Source organism: Thermobia domestica, chromosome 6 (assembly GCF_964235325.1).
Source record: "Thermobia domestica chromosome 6, izTheDome1.hap1.1, whole genome shotgun sequence".
Taxonomy (NCBI): domain Eukaryota; kingdom Metazoa; phylum Arthropoda; class Insecta; order Zygentoma; family Lepismatidae; genus Thermobia; species Thermobia domestica.
Genome location: NC_137459.1, coordinates 224,043,726 through 224,069,687, shown reverse-complemented (window position 1 = coordinate 224,069,687; position 25,962 = coordinate 224,043,726). Strand labels below are relative to the sequence as shown.

Here is a 25,962-nt window from a genome sequence, read left to right as displayed (position 1 = left end):
ATTGTAACTTTCAAGGAAAGGTTTCTTTGTTGTGTATTTTTAGGAGATCCTCGTGAAACGATGAAGTCCAAACAGCTGCCACGAAGTAAATCTAAGAGCAGAGACCTGTTTTCTAGTTTCTGTCACAAACGCGGTCAGATAAATGATTCCATCATCTTCGGTATTACATTGAAAAGTAAAGTCTGAGCTACTTTCTCAGTGATGGGGTTACGCGGAAAGCTTCACTACCTACATGGGCTTTTGAGACACGGACATAATAATAATAATAATAATAATAATAATAAAATAATAATAATAATAATAATAATAATAATAATAATAATAATAATAATAATAATAATAATAATAATAATAATAATAAAATTTTCAAAGGAAAACATGATATCCAGTTTTGCAGAATAATTTCTGTAACTAATTTTTATTGTTTATTTATAAGGGACATTTTAGATTGTCCCTTCGCAATAGGAAGCTATGAAGGAAATAACTGAATATGAGTAACATTAGGAAGAAAGAAAACATCAATGTTTAACTGTTGTCAGTGTATTTGACAAAACAATGAAAAATGTATGTGACTGACTTCCTGTAGGCTAATTATACGGGACATCGATAAAACGGGCCAGTATTATATACATACTTACTTCATGCCAGACTCAGTGTGCGAGGACATTTTACAAAGGAGATAAAGTGCACATCCGAGAAAATTAACATGAGGAAATTCAAACTTATGGAAGCTATCTAATCCTGCACAGGAAGATTCCCCCTCCTTCCTCCCTGATAATTCTCACACCGGTCGTACTATTTTAAGAAATACAACCTGAGGAGAAACGTTCAAAATAGCGTCTGTTTTTAAAATTTCGTATAAAATGCGTATCTCAAAACTTTTGTAGTGACCCTCGTACAGTGTTGGGTAAGTTACTTGTAAAAATATAACGTGTTACAAGTTACTTTATTTTCTCTTAAAATGTAACGCGTTAGTAACGCGTTACTTGCCTAAAAAAAGTAACTGTTACTTTACTTCGAAAGTAACGCGTTACTTTTAGGTCCGAAACTTTGAATATGTGAAAAAATCTTATTACTTCAGTTTTCCGTACTACTATTACTACCGCTATTATTATTATTATTATTATTATTATTATTATTATTATTATTATTATTATTATTATTATTATTATTATTATTAACAACACTGTGTATAAACATGAAAGATAGACGGTTTATATATGAATACTATAAGAGTAGTTGATTGCCAACCTCGGAAGTCGTGAAGTCTAGGAGTCAAGGACATTGTTCACGAGCTTCTGAATTTGGGTTGAGGGTCTAGGTTGAGTATTTGGGCTCGAGCCAAACATTGTTAAAAATTATATGGCACTGGCCAAATATCTTCAAAACTGCTCGGCCCAGGTTTAGAATTGTCAACGACTCGAGCATATCGGCTCACAGCTCATTCACTATCGACCCAAACCGAGAAGTGAGCTGAGCCAACTGCTCACCCAATCAAGTCGGCTAGAGCCCTTCACTAAGTTGAGTCGAACCGAGCAGATGGCTCATCCCAACCAAGCCAGCTCAAGCCGATGGTTCACACCAAGCGAGCCGGCTCGAGCCATCGGCTCAGTTAAGCCGAGCCGAGCTAAGCTTGTTATAAAAAATCTCTTGTAGTCTCGCTATCGAGATGAGAGGAGATGCGAGCAGTGTCCCCTCTCGTGAGCAACAGTAAAAGTATTTCATATTGCTGCTTAGCTTACATTTCTCATGGCTTTCGCTTTCCAGTGTAATCAGGCCATGGTTTCAAAACGAGTTAAAACGAGCGAGCCATTTATCAAGCTCGACTCGACTCGAAACTCGACGCCAAAAACAGTGAATCGGCTCGGAACTCGACTCGAGAATATTACTATTGACTCGACTCGAAACTCGACTTGGATTCGAGTCGAGTTTTAGCTTGACTCGTGCCCATCCCTATGCGTTAGAAAAAATGGTTGCTTATTATTATTCTGTTAAACTAATTATATGATAAAAACAATGTTGCTATGTAAAATTAAAAATACAGAATATAGAGAAATATTACACAACTGACAAAATGAGAACACATGAACTGGGGTGAATCAAAATTTGCTAATAACTCTAAAACCGATACATGCTTTTTAAAGCTAGTTGTTCCAAACTCTAATCAACGGGACTTTAGAATATGCAAACTGATCTAAAAGAACTCTAATATTACATACCATCAACATTACATCAATAAAGTAGGCCTGCTCATCAGAACACAGTTTATTCATATTAATTCCTTAATGAATGTCGTTAATTATGGTACCCTAGTTGTTGATAAATATTTCCCGCCGGGGCACTATTTTTAAATTCTGTTCACTATCATCTTCAGCTTTTAAGAAAAAGTATTCTTTCAAATGTTCGAACAATAAAATATTTTCGTTCTCCATCTTTATAAAAACAACACCAATCAAAGTAAAATAGACTTCCAGTACCATTGCACTCGTAGTTTACTCACTGAATGTATTGATTTGGAACTGTCAAAATCTAAGACAAAATCTTCCAGGTGCTTGCAATCAGTACACGTGATTTCCCTGAGGCTGTCCTCATCTTCCAAAAACAGCAAGTGGCACTATATTTTGTTATGTAAATATTGTAGTTACTCACTGCCATCGTTCATGCTCCATTGTTCCATTCTGAGAAATTCACTTACAGGAAAGAAACATTTGTTTCCGAAAAAAATATACATACAGTATGTTGTAGTTACTCATCCGAAATGTAACGCGAAAAAAGTAACGCAAACTAGGTACGTTACTTAAAAATTTGTAACGCATTACCGTTACAGTTACTTTGGAAAAAATGTAACGCGTTACTAGGAAACGTTACTTAAAAAGTAACGCGTTACTTGCGTTACGTTACTTCCCAAGACTGCCCTCGTATATGTATATATAGAGAGAGGGAAACTTGAATAAAACGGAAATTTCCCCCGGACCACCCCCTGAAATCATGACTGAATAGGAGAAACCGGGATATTCTCTAACACTGAGGTAATGCCGAACACCCAAGTTTACACCGAAGGAAACTTGTAAGAAAACAGGTGATTTTGCTGCATGCTAGCGGAGAGACCTGAACAAGTGTAGCATACATTTGATGACAGTCAATTGAGTGGATTACCAGGAAGAAGATGTTTTGTTGTGTTTGTCGATTCACTTATGAAATTGATTCAATAATCTGCGCAACGTAACTTGGCTCTTCTCTTATCTATATTATTACAGATAAGACTATATATTTCCCTATATTTGAGCATTAGTTTTTTGTAATCTTACTAGCCAGTATGCAGTCAACAATTAGTTTCAATTTTAGCAATAAAATGACGCTTCATGGGGAAACGACAGACAGAATGTTCACTATTACCTGGAGGGTTCGGGATTGCCCAATGGTGTGAAATAAATTATCAAAAATTTTTAAATAGTTTTTCCTTATTGAAATGTAAGTAGTACGTTAATGAAATTGGTTTGGGAAATACATCATGTCTTGGTATTGAGCGTTATTAGCTTTGTTAATTAGAATAGTTTACTATATTTATTATTTTTAGAATTATTTCTTCATTATTTCATAGTAATCCTATTTTACATATCTGATCTTTCATCATAGGCTGCATTTTTTTCTCTGTGTGTGATTCACAGAGTGTTTTACACATTTATTTAGCCTAGTAGCATTCATTAGCAGTTAGCTAATTTTGTTCAGCCAATTAACCGCATTTCAACACTGGACTAATAAAGAATACTGTCTTTGAGAGAAAACATAAATGCGTATGTATATATGTGATTTCTACAGTTCAAAATAATGTTTTCATTTTAATGAATATTTTCCTTAATGTACCGTTATTTCTGAATTTATTTCATAAGATTGCATTTCTTTAGCCTATTATTTATTGATTTCATGTGTAATAATTTCAAAGATAATGAGGTCTGGACACATTTCTCATTAATTTGAGTTATGTTTGTAATTATAATTCCTATTAAAGTTTTAAAATACTAAATTACAGTATAATTTTAATGTATTTTAATGCATTTCCCTTCATTCGCAAAGGAAAGTTTAAAGTAAACAGTATGTTCGGGATTACCCCGACCACTGGGGCAATCCCGAACATATGAACATTTTTAAAACATCTCACTGATTTATTGAAAAATGTTATTTTTGACTTTCCTCTGCATTTTAGTAGAAAGGAAAAGCTCCAAGCTTTCTATACACAAGAAATGTTAATGTTTTATCTCTAAAAACAAAGGAGTTATTTATAATCAAAGCTTAAGTGTTCGTGAATACCCCGGTCTCCCCTACATACATACATACGGATACACATACATACTTTACTTTTATTATTCCCCTGTAACTCCCGTAGAGATGACTGGGGTGTCTTACCCCCACAGCGTTTGGATATATATATATATATATATATATATATATATATATATATATATATATATATATATATATATATATATATATATATATATATATATATATATATATATATATATAGACAGAGAGAGAGAGAGAATATGCTTTGTGAATCTCCCCTTGACGAGTTTCTGGCTACGCCTCTGGACCCTTCAGGCATTTCGGTCCTGTGCTATTCTTGTCATCTTGACGTAAGTATTGCACTAGGGATGCGCACGAGACGAGACGAGACGAGACAGGATTTTCCTGACAAAATTCGAGTCGAGACACGGCTCTTCCAGTAGAGAAATATACATTTTTCGAGTCGGGACATCACTTTTACAGCACATTTTCAAGACACAGCCACAAATCTTGTCTCGTGCGCATACCTACAGTGTATATTGCACATATAGGTAGATATTCTGTGTAATGTGATTTACATTGGAAGATGAAAATATTGGTTTTAGTTCCATGTGCAATAATTCTATGTGCATCGAAAGTTTTTTTTTTTGACTCGTTTTTCTTATAAGGGGGCGCGGTGGCTCAGTGGTAGAGGGTTCACCTCCGATGCTTGGGGTCCCTGGTTCGATTCCAGCTCGCGCCGTGTGAACTTTGTGGTGGACAAACACCGTGCTCGTGGGTTTTCTCGGAGTACTCCCGTTTCCTCCCACTTTCTTCATTCCACCATTTCACTCATTTCTCATTATCACCGTCTCCTTTAGCCTAACCGGCATAATCGTGGGACGTTAAAGTTTCATTTCATTTCATTTCGTATTTCTTATAACTTCGTATTTCCTATATCTACTTTGTGGTGTACATCATCGCACAGCAGTGGCGTAGGGAAGGGGGGCCCAGAGAGGCCGGGCCCGCCCAAAGAGGTCCGACAATGCACTTTGATGTTTGTAATTTTTTATGTATTTTTATGTTTATATATTTTTTGTTTGTAATGTTTCTATATGTACCTATAACAGCACTTTTCCCCCACCCAAACACACATCCTGGCTACGCTACTGTCGCAGAGCAACGATGTTTATCAGACACTATGCATCGAAGAAAGACTTTTATAATGGAAAAGAATTCTGAAGTCACCACCATTTTCTGAACAAGACACAGCATGCTGGACTCACTCACTCTCCTCCTCGTTAGTGGTAGCACAGGAACAATACAAGACTCATAAGTTCGTAACAATTCGCATGCCATTCATATACTTTTACCGCACACAGTCTTCCTATTCTTTACCACATGCTTTGAAACCAGAAACCGGTTCCGGTTCTCCTTCCCAACAACGGGAGTGGGAAAACAAATTACTTTGAAATGTATGTTGTTTCAGAAATCCGCATGTGTTTTTGATCAACACTCGACCGTGTTGGTGGAAAGATTTCAAGATTGCAACGCTTAGCTTTTTACTCCTGAGACATTTTGAAAAACTTTTCAAAAACGCCACAGAGTGCGCGGTCAGTCCGCGATGGTATTGCCCTCTTTAGAGAGCGCCACAAAGTTCGTGTTCCTGGAAAAACTTTAATACTGTGTTACTGCTCTGCTACATTGACGACTTACAGTACCCACCCAACCAGGTACATTCTAGGAACGTGCCATTTAAGTTCCATATGTATCGTTTACGTACCTGGTACTTGAGAAATGTACATTTCATATGCATAGCATGTGTCGCTAGGTACGTGCCTTTCGAGGAATTTCTGACACTTGAAAGGTACTTTTACATGCTTCACTGGAATGTGAGGAATGTGAATGGCACATACCCCATGTACCACGGCATGGTTGTGCGTAAGTTGCTTCGTATTGCAACTAGGGTTGCCAATTTTGCTACTTTGTGACTAGATCTGGCCATTTTGAGAACGTCGTTAGTCACAAAGTTTCCAAAGAGCCAATAGTGGCTTTTTTTAGCCATATCCCACCCAACCAGGTACATTCTAGGAACGTGCCATTTAAGTTCCATATGTACCGTTTACGTACCTGGTACTTGAAACATGTACATTTCATATGCATAGCACGTGTCGCTAGGTACGTGCCTTTCGAGGAATTTCTGACACTTGCAAGGTACTTTTACATGCTTCACTGGAATGTGAGGAATGTGAATGGCACATACCCCATGTACCATGGCATGGTTGTGCGTAAGTTGCTTCGTATTGCGACTAGGGTTGCCAATTTAGCCACTTTGTGACGAGATCTGGCCAATTTGAGAACGTCGTTAGTCACATAATTTCCAAAGAGCCAATAGTGGCTTTTTAGCCATATGCTTTTCACTTCTATAGCCACTTTCTGAGTTTAGCCACATTGTAATATACATACAAAATTAATATGTTGTCAGTTATATATGGTGCTTATTGGGAAAAAACACTCCCCAAAAAAGTTCATCTTAGACTGGAGAAATGGTTATCCTTCCTTTTCCATTATTATTTGGCTATGAAACAAATGCCGGAGACATATACAACCGCTATATACAACAGTGTGGTGTTGGAATGTGTAATGATTAGGATGTGATGTTTTATTTTATTTTTTTGAAAGTTCAACACTTCCAATGTACCCGTAAAAATGTACTAAAGAAATAGTGCCCATGTTTTTTAAATATTCAATTAGAACTGGACAATCTACATGAAATTTGCAATCGATCAGTGAAAACGTCATCTTTCTAGAGCCTGTAGTTTCTGAGATCTCATTGTCGAGAAACATATATGTGTATTTTAAAAGAGCTCCAAAGATGGCAGCACAATTCATTTGCATGTATTTCGGAGAAGGCTTACTAAAGGCAAAGGCCTTTGAACAATAATTTAAAAGGATAATTTTTTTGAAAAATATTTATTTCAGTAATTTATTTAAACTACACTCTTTTACAAATATTTGTCTTTGTTGTACACGTGAAATCACAAATAACCGTAAATCAAAAGTTTGAATGCTAAGATTATAGGTTAGAGCTCGGTCGCTCGTAAACGAACTGGCCACCTGGAATCTCTAACCAGGTTAAAAAATAGGGTATTCGTTGCTGGCGAAGAAAAATAACCAAGTCACTTAGTGTGTCCATCCCCAATTGTTGATTTTATTCGCGATCTTCGTACATACGGTTGGATTACTTGCCTCTTTGGGGTTTAGGAAACAACCGTCGAATTGTATTTCATACCTCCACGGAGGTTGACACTTTGATTTGATCTTAACTGTCGACAACCTTGCTATTCTCTAGGCTTACGATTTATTTTGATAATCTCTAGTGGGAGAGATTAAGGGTTTCAGTCGAGTGGAGACTGCGTTACCGTACACATTAGTGTACATAATTTTGGAAGCTTAGCTTCATCATTCATTCATTTCATCTTTTCATTTCGTCACACCTTTTCACTCATTACCTACACCGTGACTTATGGCGTCCCAACCTGTCATTGGACAACATTCTGGCTTACCACCTATAGCACCGGAACCTTCTTGCTCATCTGGGAAACCGCTTAGACGACGTTGCCATTCTCTGGAAAGGATTTCTAGCAGTCAGGGTTCATCAGCTCGTCAACGTTCTCCTGTTGCATCCACAAAACTACCACCCGCTAAACGTCAACATAAGCTAAGCGATGCCAGCTCTGAGACATCCATGATCATTGACATTCAGGATGATCGTCAGTTTCCAAACCTGCCTCCTCCTAGTCGACCAGCCATCCATTCTTTCCTGCTTCAGAACTTTGATCCAAAATTTTCAAATCCAAAGCTACTTTTAGTACAGATCACAAAATACATGCCTCGGGCGAACATCACTCAAATAGTCAAGACTAGGAACGGCATGATTATTAAGACGCCTGACCCGGAGTTTCTCCGTACGACACGGAACAAGTGCAGCTTTGAGATTTTTGGCTCCAAATCAACCATGACCAAGCTTAGCGACCAACGCCCGAAACAGCCACCACCACCGAGGAAATCACCAACATTGTCTGTAGTTATACGAGGGGTAGATCCGAGCTATAGTGACGAGGAGGTCTTTGAAGAACTTAAACTGGAAGGGCACAATATCATAAAATGTATCCGAATCAAAAACGATCATGGGTTGACCTACATGGTGCGGGTTCTCACAAACTCTCAACAGACTATCGATGAGTTACTCACCCGTGGCGCCTATATCTATAAACAACGCCATCGTGTTGAACCATCACGCACCTCCGCTCCTTTACCCATTCGCTGTGAACGGTGTCAGGTCTACGGTCAGCACTCCACTTCCCAATGTAAAAATCCATTCAAATGTGGTTATTGTTCCGGCCCTCACCTTTAGCTGTACAAATTTACAATCACCTCCAACCTGCTCCACATGTCAAGATCATTCTCACCCTACATACAGTTACAAATGCCGATCCAAACCAGCTCCTGAACCAACAAAGCCAGAGACTGTGGCACCATTACGCATACCGGACCAAATCCAACCACCCGCCAATCCAGCTTTACAGCAACCTGTAACTGTCCATCAGCTTCTCACATTTCTTACCTTCTCGCTACAAAATATCCATCCATTCCTTCGAGATCACATCGCCCAACAAATTCAAATCGCGGCTAAGGCAATTTTCCACGCCAATATCTATCCAACATATTCCGGCAATGTCGTCTATTATCACTCAAATGTACTCGAAACGGAGGTTTAACAGCTATCCTGTCATCATTCTCTGCATTATGGCGCTCTCCTTTTTGTTCTTAAACATCCGTTCTTTACCACAGCATAAGCCGCTCTTCGAAGCACTTTTACTCGAAGAAAAAATCCATGCCTTTATCCTTAATGAGACACATCTCACACCCAGATTGTCATGCCGCATACCTCGCTTCCAACTGTTACGCCAAGATAGCACTTTCCCTGCTAGGCGAGCCAACGGGGGAGTAGCGATTGGGTTTTCACCTTCTATTCCATTTCGTAGTCACTCTCCGACTCTGCCTAATCTTCCTGAATACCTTATCACATCATTATATTATCAGGAATTGTATGTGACTGTAGCAACTATATACATCCGTCCTGGGCATGATATTCCGTTCAGCTTCTTTCAGTATATCTCCAATACCTTCCGTACCTACATCATTATGGCAGATGTGAATTTACATAGCCGGACACATACTCAACGGGATCGTTTCCTCAACTACATCACCAGTCATACTACTGGAGTGACTCTGCCACTTCCAAAACCGACTCGTCCCGCGAGTCAGACTACTCCAGATATAGTTATTGTTTCGAACAACATGTCACATCGTAGCTGTGTTAACGTTCTTGATCTCATTGGTAGCGATCATGCTCCAATCAAGCTAGACATTCAGACTCGTGTAACTACCACTTCTCAGTCTTCTTCTCCCCGTACTGTCTATCGTTACGATAAAGCAAATTGGACAGCTTACAGATCGTATCTTCAGGATCATCTTCATCATTTACAGCCACCAGCTACAGAATCAGAACTTTCTGAAACTTTGGATTCTCTAGTTAATGCTATCCATAACGCCACAGACAAACATATCCCTAAGTCAACAGTTTCGACTTTTCGACCCTCTTTACCTCCTCAATACTTACCATTGATCAAACGGTCCCGACAGTTTTATAGAGATTTTGCTGCCACTGGCAACCTTGACTCTCTTCATCATTACAGGCAGTTGCAACGAACGGTGCACAACTATCTTAAGGCTTACAAATTGCGATGCTGGGTCAAAGCTTGCAACAATCTCGGCTCACTTTCACATCCCACTCAGTATTGGAAAAGATTCCGACAGCTTACAGGTCGAAATACTCGTACAACATATCCTCTTATCGACAATAATACTCCGCTGCACACTGATACAGACAAGGCCAATGCATTTGCAAGATATCTCCAGGACATCTTTACGCCTCTTGCACCTGAAATTCCACATCGTTCTCATCCAGTCGACAAACTCAATCTGGATTCTCCTCATCTACAGCCTAATGTTAATCACACTCTGCCTGAAAACAATCCTCTTACTACACCGATCTCTATATCTGACATCAATTCAGTTGTAGCTCACAGACGTAACACAGCCCCTGGCATGGATTCTATTACATATAGACACATTAAAGAAAGTCCGTACGTAGTATTATATCTGCTTTGTCACATCTTTACTTTTATCCTTCGCACTGGCTTTGTACCTGCTGACTGGAAAACTTCGAAAACTCTTATGTTTCTCAAACCACATAAACCTGTTGCTTCTGTTAGCTCATACCGTCCTATTCAACTAACATCGACCTTCAGTAAAATACTGGAACGCATCATTGTCAAACGTCTTCATTCATACCTGGCACATCACCACGTCATTCCACTCGAGCAAGCTGGTTTCAGACCTTCTTTCAGCATTAATGACCAATTGCTCCGCCTCTCAAATTCCATCTATACTCACTTTAACACAGGCAACCCGTCCTGCTTGGTCCTGTTTGATCTCGAGAAGGCTTTCGACAAGGTCTGGCATCCCGCTCTCATCTATAAACTCAAACAGCTCCGCCTGCCTATTGCTTACCTTAGATTCATCTTTAATTTTCTTAGCTGTCGATTGGCTTATGTCTGTATCAACACTAGTTTTTCATTTCCTATTTTTCTTCATTCTGGAGTTCCCCAAGGATCGGCTTTGTCGCCCTTACTATATATTCTATTCGTTTCCGACTTCCCAGCAGTCCCAGATAATGTTAAGCTCTTTCAGTATGCCGATGACACTGCACTTTTTGCGACGGGCAAAACAATTCATCAGCTTAATCTGGCTCTCCAGGATGCTATCAATGTCTTTGTTGATTGGTGCTCCCACTGGAGACTGATAATAAACCCAGCAAAAACTCAATGTATTGTATTTCTTGCCCCGAAGCATCGTTCACGTGTACATCGCAACCCAACACTCTTACACCTCTCTGTACAAGATGTACCTTTAAAACCTACTCGCAGTGTCAAATATCTAGGAGTAACCTTCGATCATCAACTAACCTGGACACCACATCTGAAAGATATCTCCAAGAAGGCGTACTCTCGCCTCAATCTTCTGAAAGGTCTTGCTGGAACTACCTGGGGACTCCATACTCATACACTTCTTAACACGTACAAAGTTTTCCTCCGCCCGATTTTGACGTACGGATTTACAGCTTGGATATCTGCTCCGACCTCATACTATGAGAAATTATGCATCTTGGAACGTCATGCCTTGCGAATTGCTTATCGTATCAAATTACCAAGTCCCACTCAAGATCTCTATCATAGACTTACATTTCCGCATATCTTATATCATTTAGAAACATTACGCACTAAATATATTACCCAGCGCCTGCACAACAATCATCCACTTCTTCAGCAAACTTTTGACGATCATGCCCGAAGTACCTCTCCCGTTGCCGCTTTGTTCCCTCCGCTCTCATTACTATTCACTTTGTACCATTACACTCTACCTCCAGACCACCCAGACGCCGTCTACTACGAGCCATACACTACAGCCGCTCATCTACCTCACATATGGCCATCACATGCACAGTGACACCTTGTGTACTAACAGGGCTCCTCTGTCCTCATTGATGCCTAGCGCAGCCCCTAAAGATAACCAGCATTAGTTCAACTAACAAAACCTATGTGTTGTAGTGAGTTTCGCACTTCATTTCATCATTCCACATCATATCACTTACAGTTATGGTTTTCCCTCACTGCAGTTTATGTATTTACCTTTCCTCATGATTATGGTTAAAGGCCATAATGACTGTGAAAGTTTGAATAATAAAGTTTTCTGTACCTACCCATAGCCCAACCATTGCTTTCTGAATAGCAGAATATACTAAACATCTCTTCCCCTACAGAGGGCGTAACCCTCTTCGGGTAGTAGCTAGCGTAGGCTAGCTGGTAAAAAAAAACGCTCGTAAATGTTACTGTAGTATTTTAATAGATAGTTAAATTGCCACACAGATGCCGGAGGAGGGCATATATTTTCAGAGTTAGTTGCTTGGCTTTTTTTAAAAGTACAAGCTTCTAAATTCGAACGTAAAAATGAAGCGTTAAGGTTTTAGTATTTAAGTACTCGCACCCCCAGTTGCATAGCACTGCCCTAAGGAACATTACTGACATGCCTAGTACATTCCTGGCACATGCCAATGCCAAGTAAATGTGTCAAGTACATACACGGTACGTGATATACACATAATAGATACATTCCTCGGTATGTGTCATGCACGTACTTTTGGGCGGAAGTAACCTTATTCCTTACATGTGTATTTCACATGATTGCTCTATTCACGTACCTATCATGTACATTCCAATGTACCTCGAGGAACATTCTTTACACATGATCAGTATGTACTTGTGTTGGGTGGGTACTTGATATCACTACGACCCGAATATGGCGACTATTAACTTAACTATATGACTTCTACACAGGTGTAATGAAAATGTATGAATGGGAAGTCAGAGAGAGTGCGTAACTAGAGGCGGGTGTCTGGGGGCAGACCATCCCAACATCTTCTCACCTCAATTGCTTGAAAACGATCACCTTTGAGTCTAGTTTTTTCTTTCATTATGTCATGTAGTTCAAAGTAAGCAAGAGAAAAAATATATCGAAGTCTTCACGTTTTCGAGATATGTGCATGTGCACAATTGTTTGCGCATTCTGCAAAGTTCTGTGCAGGTGCAGACAATTCGTTTTAATTTCGTTTTAAAGCAGTCATATATCTACTATGGCTTGCAAAGTTTGCTTGATCTCGATGCAATCGTTCTCGAGATATCACGACAAATGTCATCTTTAATGAATCGACTGTATCTCAGAAACCACAGCATTTTCGACAAATTCCTGCTAATTACATTAGTTTCGTAAGGTGTCCTATTAGTCTACCAAGATTCATCAAAATCATTAGTTGTGGCCCAGATACCTTATGGATGTTGCACAGGCCCTTTGGTCTTAAATGGCATTACAACTGCTAGCAATTAATTTCACGACAGTGAAAACTTACAATTCCACACTAATATTAGTTGATTCCGATTTTTCTACGTCCCTACGTACCCACCCTTGGTGCTCATGGGAGCTTAATTCACTTAATCGGAATTGAAAGCGACACTATTTACCTAACTCTCTATCCTATACTAATATCGATCGGTTTGGTCTAGACATATCAGAATTATTTTGGAACGCACACACACGTACATACACGCTATTTATTATATACTAGCTGTTATGCCTGTTCTTTGCACGGGTCAGATGAAATATATATGTAAACAAACTGAACAATGAAAAAAGAAATAAACACTTCTAAAATAGGATATATTTTGTGAGAGTACATATCCGACAACGTAGGTGTGCTTCCATTGTGATGACTTTAATAGTAAACACAGTTATACAGCCATTAAATAATCTGTTTTAACCACAAGAAAACCATTTATTATTAATCAGAAAAAAATGTATGTAGACAAAACCATGGATTTCACACAAATATCGGTAATGTTCAATTATTTTTACCTGTCTCGGTAATCCCCCGGGCCGCATACAATGATGGTTGAGTTTGAAAGTAATCGCTAATGGAAGTATCATCACTGAACTCATTGACCACAAAAACTATGGATTTGAAACTAATATAGGTCATTTTGGACTATTTTACACATCTTGGTAACCACCCCCCGCAGATACCCCGGCCAGCATACAATGGTAGCTGAATTTGAAATTTATCCCCAGTGGAAGTATCACCATTGATCCCAACGACCGCGAAAACTAGGAATTTTGCACTAATATCGGTCATTTTGGATTATTTTTCCATGACTCGGTATCCCCCGGTGACTTCCAGCCGGTATACAATTGTAGCTGAATTTGAAAGTAAACGCTAATGGAAGAGTCACCATTGATTTCAGCGATCGCGAAAACTATGGATTTGACACTAATATCGGTCATTTTGGATTATTTTTACATGTCTATTTCTCCCACGGGGAGAATTCGTTTGTGAAAAGTATTTGAAACATCTTGACCATTAGGATCCACATTTCAGTGACTCAATGATGCTAAAACCCGTATAGACACTTCTTCCAAACCGTATCACTCACCGCTTTCACCTTCGTGCGAATGAAAATTGAACTTGGACTTAGATGGCATCTGGAATGTTATAATTCATATCAGGCACAACGAAAACTGTGGATTGAACATAAATATCAGTCATTTTCGACTATTTTACATGTCAGCTCCTCCAACTCGCTATATATGCTGGGTGTATCTTGCCCCCATATTAGGAGACCGGTCTTCCACTATTCATCTATTTTTCTCCGAAAAGCGCAGGCTGCCCACTGATTCTGATTATTTTCTGATTATGTTTAATATGTCATCAATCAATGGGTGATAAAATTGAAATTAGTCATTGGAAATGACGCTATTTATTTCAGTGGCCCAGAAAAATATGGATTCAAAACTAGTGTCGGTTCTTTGTGATTATGCTTACATATCATCCCTTCCCATTCCCTTACGGATGCAAGGATCTAGTTCAAAACTCCCACAGCCAAAACTTCCACACTGAAGAAATGTCAAAACGCCCACACAATCAGTCATAACTCCCACACAAATGGACAAATTTCCCAAATGCACGAAAGGTCAAAACTCCCACAGCCAAAACTCCCAAACTCAAGAAATGTCAAAACGCCCAGGCAATGGGTCATAACTCCCACACAAACGGACAAACCTCCCAAATGCACGAACGGTCATAGCTTCCACAGCCAAAACCCAAACACTCAAGAAATGTCAAAATGCCCATAATCGGTCATAACTCCCACACAAATGGACAAAACTCCCATACGCAGAAATTGTCACAACCGCCACACAAGTGGAAAAAAACTCCCACACAACCGGACAAACCTCCCACACTTTGAAATGATCATGGTTGCACGTATTGTGTTTCACACGCTGAAAATAATGAAAAGAAGTACAAGGGGATTTATCCACTTATCACCTTCTCTGCTTTGGATCATAAGCATTTTTTTTTCTTTTCTAAATTATTTCGGCGTGTGAAATTTACAAGACGTACAACCAGGATCATTTCAAAGTGTGTTGATTTGCGCGATTGTGTGGGGGTTTTGTTCATTTGTGTGGCGGTTGTGACAATTTCTGCGTGTGGGAGTTTTGGCCATTTCTGTGGGAGTTTTGTCCATTTATGTGGGGATTGTGACCGTCGCTATTTGTGGCAGTTTTGTCCATTTGTGTGGGAGTTATGACCGTTGGGGGTTAGGACCGCTTACCTGTGTGGGAGTTTTGGCTGTGGGAGTTTTGACCGTTCGTGTATCTGGAAGATTTGTCCATTTGTGTGGGCTTTTTGACATTTTCTGAGTGTGGCAGCTTTGGCTGTGTGAGTTATGACCGTTCGTGTATTTGGGAGATTTGTCCATTTGTGTGGGGGTTATGACCGTTTGTGTAGGCGTTTTGACATTTTGTGAGTGTGAGGGTTTTGACTGTGGGAGTTTTGACCTACTCCCAAAATGTCTTATACCTACAGTATTTATTCACAGATTGTAAGTTACGTGTGTACTTAGAGGCTACAGGGGAACACCAGACTGAAGTGTCGAATACATCCTAACTTTCAAAAGATTCAGAATATAGTAGTGTTGACGATGATTGGATTCAAATTCGGGATAGTATTAAAATTTCAGATAAAGAAAAACGGGGCACGTGGAAGTACATAGGAAAAAATCATGCCTCGACAAGCAGTGTTGGGCAAAATCAATTGAAATCAATTGCAATTGATCAATCAATTGAAAGTAATTGCTCTGAAAATCAATTGCAATTGATTTCAATTTGTAATTGACAATTAATTTCAATTGCAATTGAATTCAATCATAAAATTTGCAATTAAATTTTCGTCAATTGTTAATTGTTAATTGGTCACCAGGCAATTGAAACTTTTAATTGTTAATTGTCAATTGCAAAGGGTGCAATTGAAACATTCAATTGTTAATTGCAATTGACAATTGAAACTTGTAATTGTTAATTGTAATTGTTAATTGCAATTGAAATCAGCAATTAAAACTGAAGATAAGAAGATGTGTGTATATTGTATTGTCAACTTGTTACTGTTTTACATATTTCAAATAAGGTACTTATAAGAAATGCTGGATACCTATCATCCCTTTCCCCCCTGGGAAGAAAGCCATGAAACTAAGTATTTTTTAAGTATATTATGTCTATGGTTCTATCCCCCTCGAAAGAACTCTATATGCCCGTCATGCATACAATAGGAATGAGCACGAGCGAGTTCGAACGAGTTTTCTTTAAAACTCGACTCGACTCGAAGCAGACATATTTGAGTTCGACTCGACATCTCGGCTCGAAAAATTTATCCCAACTCGACTCGAATTAGGATCGAGTTTCCAGTCGAGTCGAGCCAATTCGAGCTAAATCCTTTGTGTAGTTCCAAGTACTACTATCTTCAAGTATCCTACATAGACAATATAATTATCAATGATACTACTACTACTACTATAACTAATTATTATTATAACACCGTGTACCTGTATAAACATGGAATATAGGCGGTTTGTATCGGAATACAAAAAAATTAGTTAACTGTCGATCTCGGTAGTCAAGAAATCTTCAGGAGGCAAGGACATCGGTCACGAGGTTCTTGGCTTGAGTTCAGGAGGAGCAAGTATTCGGACTCGAGCCAAAAATTGTTAGAAGTTATGGGACTCCAGCCAAACATGTTTAAAACTGGTCGACCCGGGTTTAGGGTTGTCAACGACTCAAGCGGCTCGCTCACAGCTCATTCACTTATCGAGACGAACCGAGAAGTGAGCCCAGCCAACAGCTCATCCAACAGAGCCAGCTCGAGCCTAAGGCTCACACGAGCCGAACCGAACCGAGCTGATTGCTTACCCCAACCGAGCCGGTTCGAGCCATTGGCTCAGTTAAGCTAACTCGAACCCAGCCTATGGACTCGTTTCAACGGAGCCGGTTCAAGCCATTGGCTCAATTGAGCCCAGTCGATGGGTAATCCCAACCAAGCCAGTTCAAGCTGTACGCTCAGTTGAACCGATCTGGGCTGGTTGACATCACTATTCCGGTTGGGCTTCTACTTTGGCTAAAAAATTGGACCGTGCAGTTCTCAGCTTTGATGGTAAGAACTACAAAAAATTATATGAAATCTTTAGTTTTACGTCCCACGCCTATGCCAGTTAGGCTAAAGGAGACGGCGATGATGGGAAATGAATGAAATGAAGAAAATGGGAGGAAACGGGAGAACCCCGAGAAAATCCACGAGCACGTTGTTTGTCCACCACAAAGTCCAAACTGCGCGAGCTGGGATCGAACCAGGGACCTCAAGCACCGGAGGTGAACGTTCTACCACTGACCCACCGCGCCCCCTGGTAAGAACTACAGTATATGCTTATATTGGTGCTGACGGCGTTACTAACTTGTTCCACCACCAACGAATTTCGAGATACTTTGTTTTGCATCTTTTGTGCGAGTTTTGTGTCGCTTTGTACGCCTATTCCCACATTTTGTGCATCACCGGAAGTGGGTCAAAATGGGCCTACAAATATGACGGAACAAATTATTGCTCTTTCGCCACCAATGAATTTCGAGGTCGTTTCCTTCACATCGTTTTGTGCCGTTTTGTGCGTCTACTTCCGTTTTGTGCGTCATCAGAAGTGGGTCAAAATGGGCTTCCAAGATGGGACGAAAATGACCAAGAGTTCCGCTACTATCGAATTTCAAGGTCGTTAATTTCACACCGCGTACCCTTTTGTGCGCCTATTTCGACGTTTTGTGCGTCACTGGAAGACGGTCAAAATGGGCCTCGAAGGTGGGACGAAAATGACCCACTTCTCCGCCACTACCGAATTCCGAGGTCCTTCCTTTTGCATCGACTACTGAATTTTCGTGCTGTTTCGTGCCCTCATTTCCACGTTTTGTGCGTCACCAGAAGTGGGTCAAAATGGGCTTCCAAGATGGGACGAAAATGACCCACTGTTCCGCCACTATCGAATTTCGAGGTCGTTAATTTCACACCGCGTACCCTTTTGTGCGCCTATTTCGACGTTTTGTGCGTCACTGGAAGACTGTCAAAATGGGCCTCGAAGGTGGGACGAAAATGACCCACTTCTCCGCCACTACCGAATTTCGAGGTCCTTCCTTTCGCATCGACTACTGAATTTTCGTGCTGTTTCGTGCCCCCATTTCCACGTTTTGTGTCACCAGAAGTGGGTCAAAATGGGCTTCCAAGATGGAACGAAAATGACCCACTGTTCCGCCACTATCGAATTTCGAGGTCGTTAATTTCACACCGCGTACCCTTTTGTGCGCCTATTTCCACGTTTTGTGCGTCACTGGAAGACGGTCAAAATGGGCCTCGAAGGTGGGACGAAAATGACCCACTTCTCCGCCACTACCGAATTTCATGGTCCTTCCTTTTGCATCGACTACTAAATTTTCGTGCTGTTTCGTGCCCCCATTTCCACGTTTTGCACGTCATCAGAAGTGTGTCAAAATGGGCCTCCAAAGTGTGACCAAAATGACCCATTGTTCCGACACTATCGAATTTCTAGGTCGTTTCTTTTGCATCGTTTAGTGCCTGTTTTTTTAAAAAAAGTTTTCTGTACCTACTTCCTCGTCTTGTGCGTCACCGGAAGTGAGTTAAACAGGCCTTTAAAGTGGGAGTTAAATGGCTCACTGTTCCGCCACTATCGAATTTCGGGGTCGGTTCTTTCGCATCGTTTAGTGCCTGTTTTGTACGTTTTGTGCGTCACCAGAAGTGTGTCAAAATCGGCCTCCAAAGTGTGACGAATATGACTCACTCCTCCGCCACTACCGAATTGCGAGGTCCTTCCTTTCGCATTGACTAGTGCCTGTTTTGTTACGTTTTGCCCCTATTTCCACGTTTTGTTCGTCGCTAGAAGTGTGTCAAGATGAGCCTCCAAGGTGTGACGAAAATGACCCACTGTTCCGACACTATCGAATTTCCAGATCGTTACTTTCGCATCGTTTAGTGCCTTTTTTAAAAAAAAGTTTTCTGCGCCTATTTCTCGTCTTGTGCATCACCCGAGGTGAGTTAAACGGGGCTTTAAAGTGGGAGTTAAATGGCTCACTGTTCCGCCACTATCGAATTTTGGGGTTGATTCTTTCGCATCGTTTAGTGTGTATTTTGTACAGTTCTGTTCGCCTACTTCCACGTTTGGAGCATCACCAAAAATGCGTCAAAATGGTCGATCAATATGTGAGGAAATACAGCCATTGTTCCGCCACTATCGAATTTGGAGGTCGTTTCTTTCGCATCGTATAGTGCCTGCTTTGTACTGTTTTGTGCTCCTATTTCCACTTTAGTGCGACAACGAAAATGGGTCAAAATGGCCTACAAGTATAGCGGAATAACTTAATGCTGTTCTGTCACCATCGAATGTCGAGGTCGTTTTCTTCACATTTTTTTTTTTTTTGCATGATTTTTGTCGCTTTGTGCATCAGTGGGAGAGGGTCAAAATGGACCTTGAAAGTGGAATGGATATGTCTTTTTCTGCCATATTTGTAGGTCGTCTTTGACCCACTTTCGCTGGCCTACAAAACGTGAAAATATGCGCAGTAACGGTAAAAACATGCACTAAACAATGCGAAAAAGCGACCTTGAAATTCGATACTGGTGGGAGAGTGGATCATTTTTCATCCCACATTGAATGCCCATTTTGACCCACTACCATTGATTCGCAAAACCAATACCGCGAAAACTCCCTATAATCCTCTGGTTCCAATTAAAAAAAAAATGCCTCTGGCCCACAGCCGATGGGGGCTGTATTTGGAAGTCAACGCCTGTGGAAGTATCACCATTCATCTCAGCGACAGCGAAAACTATGGATTTGACACTAATATCGGTCAATTTCCATTATTTTTACATGTCTCGCAATTCCCCACCCCCCGTGACTCCCGGCCCGCATACAATGGTGGCTAAATTTGAAAATCATCGCTAATGAAAGTATCACGATTGATCTCAGCCACCGCGAAAACTACGGATTTGACATCGGTCATTGTGGATTATTTTTACATGTCTCGTGATCCCCTTTATAATGCCACCCTTTCTTAGCTGATGGGGGCTAAATATGAAAGTAAACGTGGTCTTGAGTTTCACCATTGAGCTCAGCTATCCCGAAAACTATGGATTTGACATTAATATCGGTCATTTTCGATTATTTTTACATGTCTCGGAATTCCCCCCTCTGGTGACCCAAGGCCCGCATACAACGGTGGATGAATTTGAAAGTCATCGCTAATGGTAGTGTCGTCATTGATATCAGCAACCGCGAAAACTATGGATTTGACACTAATATAGGTCATTTTGGATTACTTTTACGTTTCGGTATCCCCCCCGTTGACCCACGGCCCGCAGCCGAACACGGTGAATTTGGAAGTTAATGCGATCGGAGTTTCACCATGGATCTCAGTGACCGCGAAAACTATGAAATCGACACTGATATCGTTCTACTTTTACATGTCCCGGTAAACGCTCCCCTGAGACCCCCTGGTTCGAATTTTGTTGGAAACGCTTTGCCTTGGTGTGGGACCTGGACCAAGGTATCTTTGACCTAAATTTTGTAACTCTCGGTCGACTTTTCTGGTCCCCAGGCCGGTCCCGGTAAGCGTCCCCTGGACACCCCCTAGTAAGGAATTAAAAAAAAAAACTCTTCGTCTTGGTCTGGGGCCTAGACCAAGGTACCCGTGACCAAATTTTGAGAAGTTTCGGTCCACTCGTATCGTCCACAGGCCGCACAAAGATAGACAGACAGACACACGAACAAACTCTATTTTATTTATATTAGAAAGGTCAGATCCGCCGTTATTGTATTAGTGCGGTGCTTGAGCGATTGATCGTAGAAATTCAAACTCCGATAAGTGATAATTTTATAGGCTTGTTTTATTACAAGTTTAAACTCTTTACTCAGTAGAGAAGAGGTCGTGAATCATGGGTCAGAGTTCATGACAATGGGTTTTGGTGGGTCTGTGGGTCACAGTGGGTAAGAGTGGTTTATGGTGGGTGGTGGGTCAGAGTGGGTCACGGTGGGTCGTGGGTCACGACAGGTGGTGAGTCAATTGGTCGTGGCTAAAGTTTTCATTGCCCCACGCCCTCTCTGAACTATTGTGTTGAAAATTAATCAGTGAAAATCAATTGCAATTGATCAATCAATTGAAAGTAATTGCTGTGGAAATCAATTGCAATTGAATCAATTGCCAATTAATTTCAATTGCAATTGAATTACAGAATTCAATTGCAATTACTTTCCACTGCAATTACTTTCAATCAATTGATCAATTGCAATTGATTCTCCTTTTTCAATGGCCAAATGCAATTAACAATTAACCATTACTTATTTCAATTGTTAATTGCAATTAACAATTAAATTTACAGATTAATTGTTAATTGTTAATTCAATTGAAATTTGCCCAACACTGTCGACAAGGAATGCACTAAAATAGCACAGAGGAGAAAATATGCAAAACAGTGTTGGCTACGTAATTTAAAATATATAATTGCATAAAATTTCATTGACTGTCAGGCGTAAAATTAAAAAAAAAAGGAATAGAAAATGAAATCTTTGAGTGTTACTTCCCACGCTTATGCCGGTTAGGCTAAAGGAGACGGTGATTATGAGAAATGAATGAAATAGTGAAATGAAGAAAATGTGAGGAAACGGGAGAACCCCGAGAAAACCCACGCACACGGTCTTTGTTCACCACAAAGTTCACTTGGTGGGAGCAGGGTTTGAACCCGGGACCCCATGCATCAGAGGTGAACGCTCTACCACGGAGCCACCGCGGCCCCGAGAAATGGAATAGAACAAAGATACACAACTATGACAGCTAAAGTTATGGAATTTGAAAATGACAACAAAAACAAACGTATTAGAACATTATAAAGATATCAACAAGTTTAAGGAAAGCTATCAACCTCACGCTTGTGCGTTTAATAAATAGGTGAGGTGATTTTGAGTTGAACGTCCTTTTCAGCAGCGAGGTTATATGAGACGGGACCTACTGATTAACGTGAAATCCGATCCACATGAGCTCTTGTCGGAAATCGAACCCGGGTCTCCAACGCCAAAGGCGCGTACGCTAACCGCTTAACCACGAGGGATCTCCGCTTAATAAAGAGGGCAGTACAATTCTTGCGAACACGGATAGTATTTTGAATATGTGTAAATATTTATTTGATAATTTTTTCAAGACGCAGCAGAAGAAGAATGTTCGTGAAGAAAATGCAATTGATACAGGATGATTGATTCAGAAGAAGGAATTGCCAGAATAGTGACAAGAATTATTCATTTTCCCAATTCATAAGAAAGTCAACAAAATTAATTATAATAATTATCGAGGCATCTGTCTTTTGTTAATATTCTATAACATTTTCTCAATCATTCTATTAGCAAAATTAACCCCATAAACAGGTAAAATTATTGGAGACCATCGATGCGGATCTAGGGGAAATCAATCAACTTACGGCCAGATATTTCTCATTCACTAAATTCTGGAAAATAAAAATAAAAATAAAAACGTGGAAATACAACACCCCAGTGCTAGTTTAAGAAAAGTCCACAGCTCGGAAACATTATAAAATGTTATTATCAAATATATATATAAAGCTAGTTAGATTATTATAGATGTATTTAAATGAAACGGAAAGTAAAGTCCTATCAGGGAAATTCTTGCCTACGAGCTTTCACGTCGTGAATGATCTGACACAAGAATATGCGTTGTGGCTGTTATTATTCAATTTTGTTCTGGAGTACGCCATAAGGAGAATTGATAGCAGCCGTGGCCTAGAACTGAATTGCACTTACCATGTTACAACTTACGCTGATGATGTTAACCTAAAAGTTTACAATATCAGGACAATAGAAAGAAATGTATATGATTTATTACAGCCAGCAAGGACACAGGTTTATAATTAAATGCGGATAAAACCAAATACATGGGAATTCGCCGTTGTCATAATAGTGCAAGCTTTGTATATATTTCAAATATCAAGTAATGTTTTCGTAAAAGTGTGCACTTTCAAATTACTGTGATCAACTTGAACAGACCAAAGCCTCGTTCAAAAAGAAATTAAATGTCAATTGAAAGCAGGGAATGTCTATTGTTATTCAGCCCAAACTTTTTCGTTTTCGCGAATTCTGTCGAAGAATCTTAAGCTTAAAATATGTGAAACGATAATTACGCCCATTGTGCTGTGTGACTTCTAAATTGTCACTTACCATATGGGAAGAATGCAGGGTAAAAGTATTTGAAAACAAAATCCTGAGGCGAATATTCGGATGCAAGAGGGACACAACTAAGGAATGGTGGAAACTTCATTTAAGAGGAAGTGCATGGTTAAAACAATTTATCTAACATTGTTAGAACAATAAATTCTAGGATGATCAGGTGGGAAGGCAATGTACCAAGAAACGAAGAAGGTAAGAGTGATTTAAACTGGAATTTCAATATTTAAACTGGAAATCCAATTGAAAAAAGATCATTAGGAAGACCTAGATGCAGAAGAGAGGACAATATTAAGACGAGTTTTGCAGCAACATAAACACTAAGAAGAAACTGGACCCAGGTTATGAAGGACAAGTCATTTTTGTAAAATGCCACTACGTAAGATTATGATATGTTTCAAATAAACATGTTAAACGGAAAATCGTAATGCTGTATTATCATTCATTATTAGGAAGTATGTGCTACAGTGTCACAAACATCAAACGTTTGGGTGTCTTCATAAGGGTAATAATGCAATGAGGGGTAAGACGCACTATGATTATAATATCACTGTTTCCTATGAATAAGAATAAAAAGTTACTACGAATTGAAAATTGGATTTTTTGGAGACATTATCTTTTAAAATTATTTAGATGAGTGTCACATCGAATCATATAGATGGTTTCCAAAAGATGTAAAAGTAAATGTCATTTTCAGCAGAACGATAACTTGAATCGTTCTGGAGATACAAAAAAACAAAAAAAATCATATAGAGGTCGATATACTCTTTAAAATGACGGACTTTGGAAGCATTTTTATAACGATTGGTGTTTGAACTTTATTGTATAACATTTCAGCAACAGTTTCTGACATTTGTAATTAAAGCAGGTTTTCACAATTACCTCATTTTGAGCGGTGTTACAATATTTTCAAATATTTATCATAATTTGAGAATGGCTTGAGGTTTTAAAAAAATGTAAATTGTGTTGTGATGTTAACATCTAGGTCTATGTGATCTAATGTGATATTAATCTTATGAGCTTGCCGAGATATGTTATGTAAAATGTCTATTTCAAAAATCTTGTTAATTTATTTCTATCTTCTGGTATTCGACATATTATAATAGTATTCGAGATTATGGTACTTTGGGTGAGATTTGCTCAGTTCGTCTTGCTTGCGCTGTTACTGTTGTATAGGTCTCAGAATTTGAATCCCGGTAAATAATTGTGATATTGTAGCATATTTAGTTTGTAACACTGAATAATAAGTGTGGTATTTTAAATTTCAGTCTGACACCTAGATCTGAAATATGAGTTTTATTTGAAATACGTATAAAACATTATGCTCTATTATATATAGGTAGAGATATAGATATATAAATATAGATGTATAAATACATACATACACAGACACACACACACACACACACATATATATATATATATATATATATATATATATATATGTATATATATATATATATATATATATATATATATATATATATATATATATATATATATATATATATATATATAATGTTTAACAAAATGTGCCACACATACAAAGCTATCTTGCTGATGGATTTCTAGTTACGCAGCAAACATAGTATATTTTAACGAAAGGTAATAATTTGATTAACAATAACAGCTCAAATATTTTTTTTAAGAAACATTCAATTTATGAGTTTAAAATACATTCACTCTATGTAAATTTAATTATTACATTAAATTTTAGAAGTAAATTATAACGTGTTTTTATTACATTAATATAGCAACATTAGTTTTAAACAATATTTCATATAGACGTTAATTAAATAAAGTTATTGTACTTACTTGCATATTTGCTAACGGCAAAGATAAGCAGAAGCAATCTAAAATTCATTGTTAGCTTCTAGTAAAAATCATTGGAACACTCACTGTATATTAACAAAACGCAGCAAATGTGTACACATAGCACTTTAAACTCATACTATGAACGTTATCATGTTGACCAGTAGTTCCTTCAAATATAGAGGACACAAGGGTCAAAGGGGAACACAAATGTGATTGGTCAACTTGATAACGATGCTTATTGAAAGTCATATGGCGTGTTGCAATTCAAGTTGCGATGAGCGAAGACGTCTAATTCTACGAACACGATAAAATTAAGCATGAGGTGCCAAATCTATCAAATAATATTTCCGCATGCACGTACTCTGTATAGACGTAAAATATAATTGATGTTTCTTACATTATATGATCTGCTGTCAGTAAACAAGACATACTAGAACCATTTGCCGTATTTTTTTCTTTATACAAACTAATCTGCATTACAAGATAGCTTTGTATTACTAGAGCGAAGTTCACTGGAAGTTTAAATTACTTACTTCAATTT

The 25,962-nt window shown here is 39.0% G+C and overlaps 1 protein-coding gene across 2 annotated transcripts in view; it reads right to left on the bottom strand.

Annotated features, from left to right (window-relative positions):
• Positions 1-25,714, bottom strand: part of Apoltp (Apolipoprotein lipid transfer particle) — a 6,186,292-nt gene extending 6,160,578 nt beyond the window's left edge. The window contains exon 1 of one of the 2 annotated variants that reach the window (XM_081762641.1): positions 25,422-25,714. In XM_081762641.1, coding sequence (XP_081618767.1) covers positions 25,422-25,470 — 49 coding nt within the window. In that variant the 5' untranslated portion in view covers positions 25,471-25,714. The remainder of the gene's footprint in view (positions 1-25,421) is intronic. The other variant, XM_081762640.1, reaches the window with a different exon arrangement.
• Positions 25,715-25,962: the final 248 nt, after the last annotated feature.